The sequence below is a fragment of the Lissotriton helveticus genome, chromosome 9 (genome assembly GCF_964261635.1).
Source record: "Lissotriton helveticus chromosome 9, aLisHel1.1, whole genome shotgun sequence".
NCBI classification, from domain to species: Eukaryota; Metazoa; Chordata; class Amphibia; order Caudata; family Salamandridae; genus Lissotriton; species Lissotriton helveticus.
Window position 1 is genome coordinate 127,699,908 of NC_136070.1, and position 20,198 is coordinate 127,720,105.

General features: G+C 43.0%; 1 protein-coding gene across 1 annotated transcript in view; it reads right to left on the bottom strand.

Moving 5' to 3' along the window:
- Positions 1 to 20,198, bottom strand: part of MAP3K9 (mitogen-activated protein kinase kinase kinase 9) — a 349,830-nt gene that overhangs the window by 115,491 nt on the left and 214,141 nt on the right. The window contains exon 6 of the mRNA XM_078659615.1: positions 15,915 to 16,155. Within this exon, the coding sequence (XP_078515741.1) occupies positions 15,915 to 16,155 (241 nt within the window). The remainder of the gene's footprint in view (positions 1 to 15,914; positions 16,156 to 20,198) is intronic.

Below are 20,198 nucleotides of genomic sequence, written 5' to 3' on the forward strand. Positions count from 1 at the left end.
AAGTGGAAAAGAACCACTTCCCATCCCATAACGATATTATCACAAATAGCTTGTAACCAAACTGGTGAAGATTTAAGGAATTACTTTGCAAGCAAACAAGCTGGTATCCCATCCGTACATTTTACAGAGAAGTGATGGATGGAATGCTTGAATTAATCTCAGCCACTGGTAAATACTCTGTGCCACATCCCTGTCTATCGTTTTTTGTACCCTATGCCACCCCAGGTGGATCCAGCCACATCCAAATCAGTCTTCACCCTGCTCCATTGGGAATAGGTCAGCCCGGACGGTCAAGCCAGGTCCTCCCTGAACTGGAACACAGGCAACCCAGGACCGGTTTCGCTCTAGTGAGGGCTCATTAGCCAGGTATAGTTTGGTTCCAGTTTCACCTAGGGCAACACACTAAAGTATACAAAAAAAGTGATGGATGGAATGCTTGAATTAGTCTCAGCCACTGGTAATTAGTGGGGCTGCAAATCCGTCCATCGTTATTGTGCACACCATGCCATCTCAGTTTGGTCCCAGCCATATGCAAATCAGTCTTCACCCTGCTCAAATGGGAATAGTCTAACCCAAACTGCCAGGCATGGTCCTCCCTGAATTGGAACTCAAGCAACCCAGGACCAGTTTCACCCTAGTTCATCAGTCAGGCATAGCTTGAATCAAAAGTGCATATAGAAGAGGTAGTAATGGCCAGTATATTGAGGCTTCGGTCTTTTGTTGTCTAAAAAGGGTCTCTTGATTCATTAGGGGCGTTTACGACTGTTGGCATACTCCTTCCCGTCATATTAGCAGAGTTTGGATGTAGCTTAGACTTGTACTCAAGCATTCATTGTCTTTTCTTATTGAATGCATTTATTGAAATTTCAGGGATTTATTTTGAGTTCATGTTAAATTCGACATTATGTTCCAAGACTGGTTTGACCTACTTATTAGACAAAAAGAGACCGAAACTTTTAAGTACTGGCCACTACAGCCTCTTCTATATGGACTTTGATTCATTCCACATGAAAGGATTTCAAGTGAAGACATAAGGACTTATTTAAGCAAGGGGTGCTGTTGTATGTGGCCCAATGGAAATGTATTTATGTTAAAAAAATTGAGTCGTTTTCATATTGATATCTGACAAAGTAAAATGTAAATGTAAATGTTTGTATTTTATATAGCGCACTTCTACCCGGAGGCCTCGTAGCGCTGTATTCATACCGCTGCGGAACCCATCCTGGCTTTCCTGTGAAATGTTTACTCCTGGGCACCCCCAAGGTGAAGCCAGGCATCCACAGCGCTACTGGGGCCGTTGTGGAGATTAAGCAAGCTATTGCCCAGAGTCACAGAGTGGGACCCATGATTAGACTAGGCACTGAGGCGAGAATTATCAGGTCCGGGGAAATTGAGCCCAAGACCCGCCGAGGCGGGAATCGAACCCTGGTCCCGGGCCAGACCTCTGCATCAGGGTCTGCCGCTCTAACCATTGAGCCACACTTCTCCACAAAGTATGCCTACAGTTTTTATTCTATTAGATTAATAAACAAAGATTTGATATATCAAATACCAATTAGAGAACCAAGTATCCTAACACATGTGGCATAGTGATTTGATAGCTTGGTTACCAACCACCTAACTGAGTGATTGATTGTATAATGTTTTTTTGTTGTTGAAGTATTTTTTTTTTTTAGCAAACTTGACACGAAGGTATCAGAGCACTTTACATGAGCACCAGTTGCATTACAGACAGACACATTCATTTTTAGGCACAGGGAGATTAAGTGATTTGCCCAGAATAACAGGATGTTAGAGCCGCGCCCCAGAATAGAACGTGGTTCCCCAGCTTCAAAGTCGACCGCCCTAGCCGTTAATCCACATCCTCTCCATAATTAGTCTTTCAGGAGTCATCTCGCTTTTATATTTGAATGTACCCCCTCTCCCGGGAGATTTCCAGGTTGCCTCATTGTATGGAACTTGAAAGTAAAATTTAAAAAACTGCTATGACGCAGTAAATGAAATACTGGCCGTGTCATATTGCTTTTATTTGTCTTCCAGCCATATTGCCCAGCAGCCGTGGTGCTGCACAATATGGTTAAAACGGCACATAAAAAGCCAAATATCTCCCGTGTATGAGAATTATTTGGATTAGTCTATGATTTTTTTTGTCACATGATGGGACAGAAGTTGCAAGAAAAGCAGCACAGAGTGGGCGGGTTGTTGGCACAAAAAGTTGGACAGCAGGACTAGGGTGGGACAGGCATGCTACATGAGGATGGGGGGGCTCAGACAAGACGACAGATGGCAGGAGAAGGGAGGGAGTAAGCAAAAACAGCACATTCAACACATTCAGCGGAAGGGGGATAGGAGAGGTAAGGCTCAATCATCGACGGAGGGATGGGAGAGAGCAAGCCAAACCATAGGCAGTGGGGGGAAGGTGTGAGGATAACAGGGCAAGCCAAGACAGTGAGCAGGGGATACAGACTGCAAACATATGTCCCAGTGGAAGGACACTGGCTGCTTACAGAATGCTGTGCTTGGTCCATGCTCCATGGAGCCTTCAAACATAGAAAGAGAAAGCAAGAGGAGCTGACTACTGAGTAGGAAGGACATGAGAGTGATGTCACAGCCATTCAATGGTAAGGCAGGCTCTAAGCCCTGTTTCGTTTCTTCTGTTTTATTTATAATATATCTTGCAAGTGACAGCGCATGTGCTGCCTCTGGTGACATCTACAAATGGCATAAGAGGGCAGAGAGAACCTACCCTGACCCCAGACCTCTGTGGGGCACCAAAGAGGCCCATCATGCAATAAAATAAATATCAAATGTTGGCGGGTGAGGTGCCTCAGGATACACAAATCTGGGATATAGGGATTCGCAAATCTTGAAGAAATATAAATAAAACGTATTCTGGGCATTTTGCCAGTACTTGGCCAACTGCTCTATGCAGAGTTGGCCATACTAGGTGTGTTGAGCCATGCACAACAGGGTTGTCACCTGGGGTGAGAAGAAGACCAGCAGTTAACCCCTGATGTGCAAAGACAAAGACCCTGAGCACAAGGGGTTTGCTGCACACTGCGGGCTGGGCACAAGACCTACAGCCAAAGTCAGTGTGCAGAAGGTGTTGGCATCTTGCAAAGGGTTGTGCACCAGGTCTGACCAAGGACAAGTGTTGCAGCCCACCCTTCCTATTTGTGGGCAAAGTTGTGCGCAGCGGTATTTGTATTCAGGGTCTGTACACAGGCCAGTTCCTGTGGCCATCTGCTAGGCCTGGATGTTAATGGTTGGTTGGGTGCAAGGAACTGTTGCATGTGATATATGATAAAAGAAAACAAAGCCTAAAGTGAAATTATGGTTAGCACTAGTTATTACACATTACCATGTGCTTTAAAAAAATTAACGCTGGTGGCGCAGCCTAGTAAAACAGCCGCCTAGAAGGTTCGGCCCTAGGCTCCAGTAGGGCCTGCCATAAATCTGCCTTAACCGTAAGCCTAGGAGAACAAGCCACCACAGCACTACCCATTGAGCAACCCCTTGAAAGACACATAAACTGTGGGTGTTTGCAATTTTTCGAAAGGCTGGGCTGTGCTGCGGCGGACAACTAATGGAGCCAGGTAAAGGGGCTGAGACTTTTGCTGAAAGGCACATTAACACTTGTATTGTGCCCCAGGTACCACCCCTATCAACCCTCCCCTAAATAAGCCCTCAGAACTGATCTGACAATGTGGCCTGATGAGAACATATATAAGTCAATAACAAACGGCTGCATATTAGTCAGCTCACCTACTGATGATCTATAACCTCATTCACAAATGAAAATAGCAAATATGCTGAAAGCAGGCACATTCCCAGTCTGACAGATTAGGTAGACTGACACTTTCTGGCTCTGACTTTGGTTTTGGCCCTATGCTCTCATTTGGATGGCACCTACAGTTCCCCTGCCTGGAGAATAAATGTCCATGGGAGATATTAACATCTACTCCCCTTGGAGCCTGGCATCTGCCAGGTTGCCCATTCTTGCCACTACACTTTGCACTTAGCATAGAGACATAGGTGACAGTTGACTGAGCTACAGCGAATATCATTTGAGTAGGAGGAGTATAAAATTCCACATATTGTAGGGGATTTCCTCCTCACCCTAATGGTGCTGACTACATTGATGCCAAAGCTCCAACAATGCCTGAAAGAATTCAAGGAGGTTTTGAAATAGAAGACAAACATGAATAAATCAGAGTTCTGGATCTTACTCTTCCTCAGGTTGTAATGGATGCTCTGGTCCCTCATTCTCCTTTTTAAATGGACAAATACATCCATGAATTTTTGGGGGTTTTGTAACTCACCCAACCCTGACGACCACTATAAAATCAATTATCCACAGCGAACAACTTTTTTGAAAGAAGACGTTCGAAAATGGCCTTCACTCTTCTCGTCAAGGCTGGAGAGAATCATACTATCAAAACTAATTAATTTCCAAGGACTATGGGCCCGATGTAGGTAGGACTTATTTACTGATTCTTAATTACCGAATTTTACCGATTCGGTAATTAAGAAACGGTAAATAAGAAGGGGGGACATGTAGGAGCATCCAGATGTTTCATTTACCGAATCGGTAAAAATCTGTATTTAGCGATTCGGTAAATACCGACCGGTAATGCCCATTCATTCCTATGGGCTTTGAAGCCCATAGGAATGAATGGGCATTACCGATTCGGTATTTACCGAATCGCTAAATACCGAATTACAAAGGGTGCAGGGGGTGTCACTTTGGCACCCTCTGGCACCCCCAAAAGAGGCTCGGGTGCCATGTGGCAGGCATACCTGCCCTAAGGGCAGGTCTGCCTGTCATATGGCATAGGTGTGCATGCACACATGTGCATGCAAACCGGAATCGGTATTTTAACATCAAATTGAATTTGATGTTAAAATACCGATTCTGTATGGCTTGTGGGACTCAGAAGAGTCCCACCTACATCTCATAATTACCGATTCGGTAGAAATACCGATCGGTAGATTTACCGATCGGTAATTTTACCGAATCAGTTACACATGCCCCTACATCCCATTTCTGTAATACCGGTCGGTAACGGCCGAAAATACCGATTTTCGGCCGTTACCGACCGACCTACATCGGGCCCTAAATCTTTATTCTAGGCCCTCCTGGTACACAGAGAATCCATGACAGACCTTTAATCCATGACACTACTATTTCTTTGGAAATATGAACATGCAAGATTAGGCTATAAACTGTACAAACTTAGTAGGATGGCCAAAGAACTGTCTCTCCCAGATGTTTATCAGTACTGTAGGGCAGCCCAACTTCACGCCACAGCAGATTGTTCATTTTGTGCCACTGATAAGCATAGGGTGCATATGGATTGGGCTGTTGTGGACAAAATAATAAGGGATGTAATTTGGAAACCCAGACTAGATAGGTCCACAAATGCCTACATTAGGACGCCCACTAGCAAAACGCTTGTGATGTGGGACTCTCTCTTTAGATATCCACAAGGACCAACTTTTCCATCTTCACATACTCCCATACATTTTAACCCCACCTTTATCCCAGCTCTCTACTCCGGCCTGTTTGACAAAAGGAGATTAGGAGAGTGCCTTACAATCTTGCATATGCGTAGTGGACAGGAGGTTTTGCATTTCAATTAATCTAAGCAGAAGCACAATTATCTTAGAGATTCCAATATACCCAACTAAGACACTAGGTTATGCAGCCGCAAACCAGCCTAGCAGCCACTTACGAGCTTATCCCATGGAAAAATGTGTTAAAATAGCAAGTGAGTCAAGAGGGCGGATAACTTTTCTATATGATAGCCTTATAGCCCGCCGTAGCGGGCTATACTGGCTATTAAAGGCCCGCTGCAGCGTTAAAGGCCCGAGCCGAAGGCGAGGGACTTTAACAAAGCAGCGGGACTTTAATAGCCGGTTTAGCCCTGCTACGAAGGGCTATAAGGCTATTAGAATATTCTGCCACTAGAGGGCAGATTGTTCTAACACATAAAACAAAGCCTTCAGGGAGCGCGAGGGGATTGAAATCTCTTCAGGCTCCCTGAAGCCTTTGTTCACAGCCAGAGCTGTGAACAAAGAAACATTATAATGTAGGAGCTCCGGGCTTATACCAGCCATTATAAGCCCGGAGCAATCCATTGTTTTCAATGGAGCTACCAACATTCCAATGTTCTAATACATATTATTGCACTCCATTTTACCGACTACACATGCTTAAAATATACACTGGGCTAGCAATATAGGGTAGATTATTAGTGAAAGACAGTGGATTACACACTGGCAGGACACACATAAACACTATCATAGCATGGCAGTTGAGAGGTCCTTTACAAAGTAATGTGCAACTGGTATTTGCACCCCGTCAAACTGGGCGAATGCTTCCCGCACCAAATGCAATGTGTAGGAGAAGGTGGAGTTTGCTAGGAGATATCAGATATAACTGGTGTGTCTGATTTAACCATTTTGGGCTGAGATCCTAGCTGTAATAAAGATGATCTTGGGATAGCCCATACTAACTAACATTTCCACTGTAACTCTAGACCTTCGCTCTCAGAGACTACAATATCAAACTAAATCCAATGGAATGGGGAGCAGGGTCAAGACTGATTTGCATATGGCTGGTGAGCAAAAAACGATGGAATTTGGCCGAGATGTCTGTACTGGGGGTGAGTGTTTAAAATTGCTCAGCATAATATCCATCCTTTGTTCTTATGCAATTGTCACCCTAAGTAGGATGGGTATGCCCACACGTGGGTCCCGTGTTCACCATGCCACAGTAGTCAAGCTATCCTGGTTCATGAGGAGTGATAACCTGAAATCGGTCCTAGGGTGACTGTTTCTGGTATGGGAATGACCTGGCCTGGAAGTTCAGGCTGGAATGTTCCCATGGTGGAGCAGGGTCAAGACTGATTTGCATATGGCTAGATCTAAACGGGAATGGTGTGGTGAGCAAAAAACAATGGGATTAGGCCCAGATTTCTTTATGGTGGATGAGTCTTTCACATTGTTCAGCAATTCGTCCATAATTTGTTCTTTTTGCATTTGTCGCCCTAAGTGGAACATGTATGCCCAGATGTGGGTCTTGTATTCACCATGCAACAGAGTCAATCTACCCTGGCTGAGGAGGGGTGATACCCCAAAACCAGTCCTAGGATGCTTGTGTCCGGTCCAGGGAGGAACTGGCCAGGCAGTTAGGGCTGGAATGTTTCCATGGGGAGCAGGGTCAAAACTGTTTGGCGTTTGGCTGGGTCCAAACTGGAATGGTGTGGTGAGCAAAAAAACAAAAGATTTAGGCCCAGATTTGGGGGTGAATGTTTGCCATTGTTCAGCATTGCACCCATCATTTGCCCTTTTTGAATGGAAACTTGAGACTGGCAGAGCATTCCAAGCTTACTACTGCCAATGTTGAATGTAAATTTGCCCACACTCAAAGCGTACTTCTATTGGTACAGATTTACTACTTTGTAGGTAAACTGGTCATGATATATATTTAGGGTCCTTATCCCAAAAAAATGAACAAGTTAAAATATCTGAATGAAATGAGAATGACAAGAAAAGCCGACACAGATATAGCAGATCCGACTCAGGGCCCCCAGATCCAAATAGCAAACCAAGAATGTATTTGAGAGGTGTCACATCTCGAGAAGCGGGTGGCTTGGAGACAAGATGGCGACCGCTAGCTTAGCGGTGTGAGCTGCTTCCCGTCTTCCTCCCTGACTCCCTGACCCGAAGAAATAGTGGCGTTGAAAAAAGACTGACCGGCTGAACTTGGTCCTGCTGTGAACCTGCGCCTAAACTCACGGTGCTTTTTGGCGTGAAAGACGCCAAAAGCAACAAACTTGTCATCGTTTCTAAACCTGCAGCAGTATCCGCTGTCTCCGCTGAGTTTCATATCGGAACACATTCACTAGGTTTCCAGGTCTCCAGGGCTCCCCCCCTTCGCTATTACCGGCTGGAACTTACCGCTTGGAGGATCACGGCGGTTCTCCCGTGTTTCACGATCAACTGGTCCCCCGGAGCCTAAAACGACCCTGCCGGCGTTGGATTGCTCCGGCTTTCCCCTCGGCTGTCTCTCATGTGGCTTTATCTTGCTCAGCTCCCCCGGTTCTGTTACTGCACTCAGCGTTTCCCGTTTTGCTGGATCAAACAACCGTTGCTTTACTCTGTTCCTCATCTAATTGCTATGCCGCCAAAAAATCCTAATCTTCAGGTGAAGCCGTCAAACACCCGCAGCGGGAAGAATAAGCATGCTGTCACTGATGGTGCCGAGGAGCTGGAAGCCGCCAATTCAATGTGTGGGACGCTGAAACCTGGTGAGTCTACTTCTACATCTGCTTCTACTGTAAAAAAAAGGGGGAGAGCCTCTGAGCAGGAATCTCAGTCATACTGTACCTGCACTCTTCGAGAAACAAGCTGTTAAAAATGCTCTCATACAGCGCGCATCGACAATCTTTCCTCCACCTGCAGATTTGGGAGACCCAGCTCAACCCGATAACATTGTGGGCTCTGTACAGGCTACCGGGGGAAATGGAAATAATGCTGTAATTAATTAAACTCTATTAAACCCTGATTTTGAAGAAGAAGCAACGCATATCTCTGAGCCCTCGCCGGTATCTGGATCACCGTCGCACTGCATTACGGGACCCGTAGTGCCAAATACCCTGAACTCTGTTGCTGGGGCTGGAACTGGGAACGGGGAATTCTCTAATACTGTGACTAGCTCTACGGCTAATTCTGCTCAGAGCATATCAGTGCCCACCGAAATCCTGTGCCAAGAGACTGTCCTGGAGGCTAGCGAAATTTTTTTTTCCATGTCTGACCTTACCTCCGATGAAAGCTTAGACAAGGACTGGGCCGATTATCCAGAGGATAGCAGCTTGGGAGAGGAGACGGGGGCAAGTGAGACCTCACCTGGTTCTAGTATAACTAAAGAAACACAGGGTCAGGAGATCATCCTCATCTAGGAATAGATCTAATGGTGCAGAGGACTATTTGCCCCCACAGTCTAATTCCTTAAATGAACAAGCCATTCTTGAAGAACCCGATTCTGATCCCTGCCCAGAAGTGACTCTTTCTATGATATATCAAACAATACTGGCTCACAGATCAGATACTAAAATGGAGATTGCACGTACACAAGGCACATGTCAAAAAGTGAAAAACGCTGTCCGCCACATCACCAAAATATGCACTGATATGAGGGCTAGAGTGTCAGAAGCCAAAACCAGGATATCGACCCTCGAAGACGAAGTCGCCACACAAAAGAAGGAACTTGCCTTTGTTAAAGCACAAAGGGATGATGTTAGCTTCAAGCTTGCTGAGTTGGAAAACCAATCGCGGAGAAACAACCTGCGTGTGCTAGGAGTCCCTGAGAATCTTGGTGGATCAGATGTCTGGAAATTCATCTGTGAACTCTTCTTCACAGCGTTCCCAGAACTTACATCTTGGGACTGGTCGGTGGTCATTGAGCGCGCTCATCGTTTCCCATTTCAAACTAAATCCAAGCCTAAAGAAGGAGATTACCCGAGAGCTATTCTGGTCAGATTTAATAATTTTCTAGCCAGGGAAGCTATCTTTGATCTGGCCAGACCTGATAAAAAGCGCTCTGCTAATGGGTGCTGTTTTTTCGTCAGACCGGATTTCTGCCAGTCCACTGTCACTAAGCGATGGCAGCTCAGGCAACTAATAGCAGGATTTCAAGAAAAAGGCGCCACTGTCTACTTACAAAATCCAGCCAAGCTCAAAGTTATATTTAAAGGCCAAACGAGATACTTTGTTTCAGAAATTTTGGCAAAAGAATACCTTGTTTCCTTATGAACTGATGTATTTTTTCTGTAGAAATGTTATTTAAATACTGTAGCTATTTTGGACTTAAATGGTTATGTGGCTGGATCAAGCTGAATACTGAATACTAATTTTTCTTTTTCGGGTCATCTGGGAGGGGGGCGGGGAGGCACTCTGTGATCCCAGGGACTGGCTGTCCCTGTGCCTCATAAGGTGGGCAGGGGTGGGGGGAGGGTCTCAGGGGCGGGTAGGGAGGGTGTGGCTGGGTGGTGGGGGTGGTGGAGGTGTAACTCAACATCAGTCGAAGCTGTGCAAGATATGATGATAATGATTGGATATAAGCAGGATATGGAGCACTGTCCAGATTGGTTTATTAATGCCGTAATATTGGGCAAAGCACTGAACTCTGTAGACAATAAGTTTTGTCGCAGATTTAATAAGGAGCCCTGTTTGATAGATTCTGATCTTCTAATCTCTTCTTTTGTCTCACTTTTTAATGGATAGGGTAATTAAAATGTGTACTTTCAATGTTAATGGTCTCAATGATATGAAAAAGAGAGGTATTTTGGCCAAAATGATTCATTTGTTACAAATAGATATCCTCTGTCTCCTAGAGACACACTTATCTTGGGAAAAAAGGGATTTGCTAAAGAATCTGGGATTGGATTTGTTAATATCTTCCAGGCAGTCAGGCATCAAACGAGGTGTGGCTATACTCATGCGCCGGGATTTGGACACAGTAATCAAGACCTCTGCTGATAAATGGGGCCGGTGGGCCACGGCTGAACTCCTAATTTTTCAGAATAGGATCATGATTTACTCAGTCTACGGCCCCAATCTGGACGACTCTGAGCTATTTAACTCCCTAAACCTGGAGCTTGCTTTCAGCACTATTCCCATTATTTTTTGTGGGGATTTAAATATTCACATCGATTCTGAGCTCAGCATCAGACAAAATGAAAGATACAGAGGTCTGAAGCCACGATCGTTTAAGGCTCTGCGGAATCTGGTATTAGATAATGGTCTTTCAGATGCCTGGAATATTCTTCACCCAGATGAGCCCGGCTTTACCTTTTTCTCTGCTCCTTATAGGAGCAGAGAAAAATCCTCATTTGTCCGTATTGATTATTTTTTCCTATCTCCGTTTCTTTTGGACAAAATTGGGTTAGAAGTTCTTCCTAAATTATTATCAGATCACAATCCTCTTTGTTTAAAGCTTAATCTCTCCTCAGCTGGACAGGCCAAGAAATCAACTTGGACGTTTCAGCGGAATTTACTTTCACAACCAGATTATATTCAGTTTATGTCTAATATTATTCAGGAGTTCTTGGAGATAAATAATGGGTCGGCATCAATTCCAATAGTTTAGGACACATTTAAATCAATAGTATGTGGAGAGACATTAAAATATGCCAATCTTCAATTAATGAATAAACGGAACAAATTTAAAAAGGATTGTGATATGGTTCTACACGCAGAGAAACAACTAGCTGAAAGTATCAAACTTAATAGATACATAGAGGAATCCCAACTTGACTTATCAATTAAACGTAGTTTAGTCAATGCCCATATAGCCGACCAGGTAGCGTCAGATTATATTCAATACAGGACAGAAACCTATGAATTGAGCGAACAAACCGGTAAAGTGCTTGCGCAAAGATTACGTCAAAGAACCACCGCTAATGAGATTCTTAAAATTCAAGATCCTAATGGGGGCATTAAAACTTCTAAAGAAGATATACTGGCAGCATTCAATGAATTTTACAAATTATTATATCACCAACCTGATATTAAGCACTATCTTGACAAGATAAATACTAAAGAAGTGCTTCCAGAACACGCAGAGTTTCTTAGTGCCCCAGTTACCTGGGAGGAGATCGAATTAGCCATTACTGGACTCGCGCTCGGCAAAGCTATGGGTCCAGATTCCATTCCGTTAGAATTTTATCGAGATTTCAGAGGAGTTCTAAAGCCAGAACTGATGAAGATTTTCTGTTCTGCCTTTGCTGGCAATCCACCAGAGTCATGGTCTCATGCCACCATAGTTATTTTTAAAAAGAAAGGCAAAAATAGTGAAGAATTAGGGTCATACAGGCCTATCTCACTAATCACCACTGATAGTAAAATGTATTCAAAGATCCTTGCTAATAGATTGAATCCATTGATGCCGACTCTCTTATCCATTAGACAACATGGCTTTATATTAAAAAGAGATACTACAGACCACGTTAAAAAAATAATAGCATTATTAGATTGGGCACAGGCCTCTGAATCCCCAGTTGCGGTGGCCCTGTTGGAGGCAGAAAAAGCGTTCGACAGGGTCGCCTGGGAATTCTTATGGTCTGTTTTGCTTTGGATGGGTCTCCCTAATACATATATTAAGGCAGTTAAAGCTCTCTATTGTCAACCCAAAGTTGTCATAAGAATAACCGACTCTCTTTCTAAGGGCTTTGCGATAACAAGGGGGACAAGACAAGGCTGTCCTTGTTCCCCCTTGTTGTTCGCTCTATACTTAGAACCATATTTACGTAAGCTATCCCCTGATACAGATATCATACCCGTAAAAATTGAAAATAACTCATTTAAAGTATTCGCCTACGCGGATGATGTGGCTGTAACCACCACAGACATCAGACGTGCTTTACCAAAAATTATTCTCTTGGCTGAAGCATTTGGCGTTCTATCCGGCTACAAATTAAACGTGGCCAAAACTCAATTAATTCATTCTGATTTCGGCCGACCCAACGACCTAGTTTTCGATCCTGAAGCTCAATATCTTGGGATAACGATTTCATCCAAGATCGATGAGATTGTACGTCTTAATATTGAACCTGTGTTAAACTCTTCTAACAAAACCTTAGAGAGATTAAATAACTTACATTTTTCCCTTTATGGTCGTGTCAATATAATCAAAATGTTAATCTTTCCCAAGTTTTTATATTTATTCCGAACCATACCTCTCCTATTTTCGGCTTATTATTTTACAAAGATTGATAGAATGGTTTCCAGGTTCCGTTGGGGGTATCATCGCTCCCGCCGAGCCCTGAAATGGTGTTTCCTGCCCTGGTTAAAAGGTGGGTGGGGAGTCCCTAATTTCCGGTTGTACTATTGGCTTATTTCTTTAAGATATATGGGTATACTCCTTTTTCCGGATATTATTACTGAAGAATCCGTTTATCCCTCAGTTTATGAATTATTGTTAGGCAAGGCGGCTCCTCAATGTTTAGTTAAAATTATTGAACCCAGTTATTACGAAAAAAACAAATTTAAAATTATTTTAGCTGGCTTTGTAATCTGGCGACAAATTAAGAAAAAAATCCTCTGTTTGGGTGAAATTAGCCATTATTCTCCAGTGTTTAATAATCATGCCATATCAGCCGTTTTTCATGATCCAATCTTAAGAAGATGGCTCCTTCTAGGTATTCAGGTTCTGGGTGACCTATACGAAGATAGTCAATTCTCTTCATTTTTTGCTCTTCAAATTAAATATGGTGTACAGAAGAATCACTTTTTTAAGTATCTCCAGATCCGGAGCTTTCTAGAATCTAAAGGTCTTCTTACTCACTGTTGCATGAACCCTAATAAGATATTAGAAACTACCAGGAAAGCCAAGAAAATAGGTCCGGTTTATCAAATTACCATTAACCAACTCGAAGATCTATCTCTCATAGAGAATAAATGGCAAAGGAGGCTAGATTCTGTAAATATCGATATGGGAAGATCAATCGAGCTATCCATCAAGATACTTTTTAATGGATCGCTCCAAAGTCAACATTATATGTCGACTTTTGATCTTTACTATTCTCCTATCAAAGTAGCGAGGTGGAAGGCTGGAGGTGATTCGAGATGTAATCGTTGTGAACAGATGGATGCGAACTCTATCCATAAGTTTTTTAAATGTGAGAAACTCTCCCGTTTTATTACTGATATCGAATTTTTTATTAATAATAATCTAGGAGTTGTTGTGAAATTTTCTCCTGAACTGGTAATTTTTGGCCTTCAAGCAGATCAGTCTGGGATTAGATCTACTGCTGCAGAAGCTTTTCTGTTTATCTGTATGTCCGTTTTCCGTTTCTGTATAACTTCTCGCTGGATTGATACCGAACCCCCAGTTTTTCATCAATGGCAGTGTAAGCTGCTTTCCATATATCACTTAGAACTGGCTATGTATAGGCTTAAGGGGATAAGGAAAAAAAGGCAAGGATCAAAAATGTGGGATCCAATTTCTAAATGGATTTAAGATATCTGTCTTTTTTTTGGTGTTTTCTCCCTTTGTATGTTTCTTTTTTTATTATATGTATTTTTCCTGCTCCTTTTATACTGCTCATTGTACGACTGATTGTTGAAATAAAACAATAAAAAATTTTTTTTTAAAAGAGAGGTGTCACATCTCAAACGCCCCTGCTGAAACTATGCCCGCTGCCCGTCCCACCTGGGCCTGGTAGTTCTCCCTGAGAACTCATGACTATGGTCATGTACGAAATAACACTCTTCATCGTCTCTGCTAAAAGATGCAGATGCAAGAGCGCAGGACTTCAAGCTTCTAATCCTCTGCTTTTACAAATCATTTTATCAAGTGACCTACAGCCCCATGCACTAAGACCAAGTCGCAAACAGAGGAGAGCGAGCAGGCATTCTAATAAGGCGTGTCGAGCTACTGCCAATCCATTTGTCTGGTATGGCTCTAAGAGTCTATGTACGAGCTGATCAATTAAAATGTTTTGCATGTATATCATGAAACAATAATAAAGTACAAATATAATACAATCTCTTCAAAACTCAAAAAAGTGTATTTCTTTAGATAGTGGACGCATTTCACTTTAGTACATCATATTATATCACTGCATAAATGGACATTTCTTAAAAGTGATAATTTTTTAAAACATTTATGGCTCCCCCGGCAATGCAATTAGCAAACTAAGAGGCAAGTCAGTCAGTGCTCATGTAAACCCTGAAAGTGGCCTAGATTCTTATTATAGATGGAGCAACATCACAGTCTATTAAATTAAATAGAAGAGGTGCTTGTACGGCGCACATCCTGAACTTAAGAATTTAAAAGTGCACTTGTATATTCTCCTGATAATTTTTTCTTAATCTCCCACTTTCATCTTCTAAAATGTTGCCATGTATGCAACTGAACACCACTTTGATGGAATCAAAGCTGTAAAACTGATAGCATTTCCTTTAGAAATGACGACAATGAGGATGTCCACTTTGTCCTAGAAATTATGCCAAGTGCAGTAGAAAGCAAAAATGAGGACACATTTTCTATGACTTCACAAATATGTTCCTCATCCATGTTAGTAAAACATTGTGAAATGCAGAGAGAAAACATGCTGAAAAGCAGAGAAATACAAGTACTACCAACACCAATAGCAGTCTGTCAGTTAATGCCCTAGTGACCAACTGCAGCATCGAAACAGTGCTCTACTGAACAACTAGAACGCTAACATTCTGAATTTATGACAAAAGTGTGGCATTCCTGAAAACCATTTTTTAATAGGAGCTGTGGAATTTAAAGTCTTTCCTGATGAGCATTGAGATGTTAATGCAGGCATGAAACCAGCGAGTTAGAAATGAGAGGGGAGGCATGGAATTTTTGTAATTTGAAGCATAATGTAATTTGCAAGGGGATAGTTAAAAAGAGAGAAATCTGTATAAGCACAGCATCCCTTTTCCATATCTGACTCCTCCTCCAACACATCTTCTCGGTTGCTTACCAGCTCCCTAATTTTTAAATAATAACATTTTGATAGATATATATATTTTCAATAAAAAAATACAATGGTTAAAGTGACGCTATTTTTAGATGGTGGAATGCCCTAATGTTAAAAAAAACAACAACACACTGACATAAAGCAGTTACAGATAAATGAACTATTACTTGTGCCCAAATCATGCATTGATTATGACCTCACATATTACATCACTCATTACATATTAAATGTGCACTTTCTGCTGCAGACTTTTTTACTTCACAATGTTTGTTAAATACGTTTTTATTTAATGGATTAATCGATGAGTAGATCTGAAAAGCAGAGGCTGGACATCTTTGAGTGCCCACATGCCAGAGGTGACGGGGATGCCATCTGTTAGTTAACATACTAAACATCAGCCCTAAATCATACCTGATGGAAGGCTGATCCTGTTGCCATCCTTGAGTTTCAGCCGGCTCTTTTTGAACTTGCCTTTGCGCTTCTTCACCTTTGGTTTCTCTTGACAGAGCTGGTGGATGATGATATTGAGCTCTCGCTCCAGGATGTCAATTTCCCGCTCTGCTAGCTCCTGCTCTCGCTGACGAAGCAACTCTTCATAGTTTTTCTGTTCGAGGGCGGCACGCGACAACTCCTCCTCCCACGTGCGCAGTTGCTGCGATAGACAAATACAATGGCAAATGATACACCTGCTCCCCAATGTATCCAAAAAACGATGAAGCGTCTTTTCACATCTGGGTCAGAAGAAGGATGGACTGTCAAGTAATCAGGAGCTGGTCCTCAGCTAAGTGCAGCTCGGTTCATTTAATTTATTGAATTTTAAGTTCAATCAATCAATAGTTTATTGTATGATTTCTTTTTTTTTTAAACAAACTTTATTGAGAGTTTCCGGTCTGCTCAAACACATACTGTAATGTATACATTGCAGAGTGAGGATACATAACAAAAGATACAACGATACAGTCAAGAATTATACAGTCAAGTGAAATCTTCTATATCTAGAACTAACCTTCCCTCTCATTCAATGACTTAAGGGAAGGCAATAAAGCACTGCCCTCAGGGGCGTCGCAAGCCCATTACATTCGTGTCAGTGTAACTCCCAATCCTAGCTCTATTCTGAACTCCCAACCCTCCCCTCCCCCAGGCATGTCACTCTCAACTCTACGCACAAGATGATGGATGGAATGTTGCACATTGGCAAAACATTCACCCCAAGTCACAGATCTGGGTTTAATCCATTGTTATTTTGCTCTCAACTCTATGTACCCACTACAGCGAAGTCCATTGCTTCTGGATTTCGATAATAGATTATGGATTGTACTGGCGAATGCACAGCCATTGCCTGGTCCCGTTGAGAGCTGTGACTATAGATAACTGATCATCCCACTATCAATAGTTTATTGTATGATTACTTGAAATCTTTACAATGCCATCAGAATGCCAACACGCAATAGATTATATTAAAAATGACAAATGAAAACATTGTGATAGAATCATTGTGGGTGTGAAACATGGGGTGGCCAAAAGGAAATAGCGTGTCCAGTTCCAAAGTGCCACGTGCCATGGGTCAGGTTAAAAGCAAAATCTTTATGAGAAGATATAAAAAAAAAAGATACAAAGTGTTTAACTTATACTCACAGACAGTTCAATAAAAAAGCCATATCGAGTTGATAAAAAAACACGGGAGGCAAGAGTCCAAATAGTCTAGTAGCAATACTCATTCATCGGCTAGAACGCTACAACACAGAGCAATGTGCCTGGGGTTTTCAGGAAGTGGGCTCCTCCTTCCGCATTTCATGGGCCTGTCCCAAAATCCAACAATACTTGGGGGAGATACAACAGATTATGACTGGAGTAGTAGGCCAGACTACTGCGCTAGAGGCTAGGTGGCGCGTACTATGTATGACAGGGGAGGAGACATGGCCGAAGTATCACTAAATATGGCCAATAGTGGCGGCCATGGTGGCAAAGAGAAATATAGCCAAGGCCTGGGCCGTGGGTCACCCTCAGAGGGAAGAAGGTTTGAAAAATGATCTTGATTGGGGTAGTGCAGCCGAAAAGGTGGTATATCAGTGGATGCCGATGGGAATGGGAAAAGTTCTGGGGTCAGTGGGTGGCATGTAGGGGCTATTGAGGATTCCTCTTGGAGAGGGATTGCGAGGGTTGGTTGTGGGAACATCGTGAGATTTATTACCAATGTTTAAAGATACTGATATTGAGGAGGGAGGTGTTGCTTACTCATCCGCACCTAGTGAATTGGGCAAAAGTGTCTTATTGTATTGTTTCTGTGCAGCTGAGAATATGTTTAATAAAAATAATAAAAAATAGTCTAGAAGCAGCATAAGAAACAATGCATCACTAGGAGTCTAAAAGACAGCAGGAGTAAACAATTCAAATGAGCATGACTTTCAAAGTGCAAGGTGGCAAGTTGTCAAGACATGAGAAACAATGGTGCTATCCATATGCTGATTCGACAGTGTTTATAAACAGGTTTATCTTTCAAAGTGTAAGATGCAAACTGGCAAGCCATATCAAATAACTCCGGAGAGTAGAACCATGTGCAAAATGCCACACTTATGTGCCAGCGAAGTTTATATCGAACATGGCTTTTAAAGTGCAAGGTGACAAGTTGTCAACCTATATCAAACCTATGGGCTAGCAGCTCAGTGCTTAAGCTCGTACTCAAACCTATTGGAGGAATGTCTCCGGGAGTGGGCAAGCGTCACACAGTAGCTTTCCTGCTACAGCAAACAACTGGCCAGTCTGTGCTAGTTCCATTGGGACATCTAATGAAAAGATGTGTGTCACTGTCTCTTTGCATGTTCTTACGCCATGCTGCAGGAAAGTGTCCTTAGGAAAACTTGCCTCTGAGGGAGCAATGCTGGGCAACAACATGCTATGTGCACAATGAATTTTGGGGAACCTTAGGACAGCCTGCACTGCCTATGAACTGGGGGGGTTAACCTTCCAGTGTTCCCCGTATTTCCATACCAGCAATGTTAGAAGACTGGACATGAAAATGTTCTTTAGGGCTTGTCTTCCCAAAGCTGCTTTCTGATATTGCAGGCAAAGTCGTGGCTTCATGTGATTTGTTGAGTCCCACTGCTCCCTCGATATTTCTTATTTCGTTAATTTCTTGACCCCCTGATATGAGCTTACCCTGTTCTTTTAAGGACCTCTTTAGATGCTGTGCTGTTACAACTGGGTCAATTAGACACTTTGTGGTCAAATTCAGTGTGCCTATCGCACTGCAAAGATATCTTGACCAGTAGCTCTCTTTACCTGGGAATATCACATGCAAGGCACCTTTAATTTAATCAGAGTCTTTTCTAGCCACTTGAAGGTAGTATTTAATTAAATCCTTTTTACATTCAATATGCATTTTCACTAATCCAAACTCAAAGCGAATCAGCGTGTGACTAGTAGTTTTGGGGAGACCAAATATTTTCCAGTATGCAGCTGTATGGCAGCATTCTAATGTCCGTGAGAGCATGCCAAAAACGCGAGATCTCCGTAACTTATGGTGGGTAGTAATTTCGCCCGAGTTCCCATTCGGATCCCCTCAGGCACAGGACTCTGTAGATTGTAATGCAGTTTGGTTAAGGCAAATGTAGTTTTGGCTGCTTCTTCTTCCAGGGCTTTTACGTGCAAGAAGGATTTGCTGGTGACTGACAACCAGACGCCGAGGTAATTGTATTTGAACGTCATACTTATACTTAAAAGGCCCAATTGCCATTCCAGCTGATGTTTCTTGGCCAAAATCCAGGACTTTCATTTTTGCAGCATTAGCAAGCAGGGAGTTCTAAGTGTTATATGAAAATAGTATGCCTAAGGCCCTCTTCATCCCAATTCATGTATGATCCAATAGCACCAAGTCATCCGTGTACTGAATGATAAGTAATCTGGTGTGGCCTCAACAACTCAACACTTAAGTCAGCTGTATATAGATTGAACAAGGTAGGTGCAATGACACACCCCTGCTTCAGACCTTTATTTGTATGTATTTTTTGGCGTGACATGGGTTTGAGTTATCTTAATCCAGACCCAGGTTTCTGTGTACAGTGCTGTGATAGCAGCTAGGAGTTGCCTTGATATTCCCCAATCCACAAGTTTTACCCAAAGTGTGTTCCGGTCAATTCCATCGAACGCAGTGCTGTAATCAATGAAACAGGCATAGAGTGAGGCAAGATGGCGTCCACTGAGCTTCCCGGCATGAAAGCCCGATCTTAACACTATGGCTTACCTTGCAACATTGTAGCAGCCCGCTGACAGTAGATGAGCCCACGGGATGCCGCTGATGTTTCTTCTTAGCACCCGGAATGCTATTTGGCTGAAAGAGCGTCAGAATCCTTGCCGCGAGGAGCTTTGCATCTCTCCGGCTCCACTAATCGCTGCTGCCCTTGCCCGATCCCAGAGTCAGCCCCGCGATTCAGGCGAGGCACGGAAAAAACATACAGATCGGCATTTCATCACAGGCTGCCACAGAGGAGTGTCTGTATTGGGATAGCGCTCCTGCTGCTTAGCATTAGGAAGGACGACATGACGGGTAAGGGGGGGCGTGGTGGGAAGATCAAGACGATCCCCAGTTCTCTGCAGGGAGCCCCCATCACCAATCTGCCACGGGGGAAAAAGATCGAGTCCCTGGGAGCAAGGCCAAAGGTTGGAGAAAAGGGCAAAAAAAGATGATATTTTGGGCTC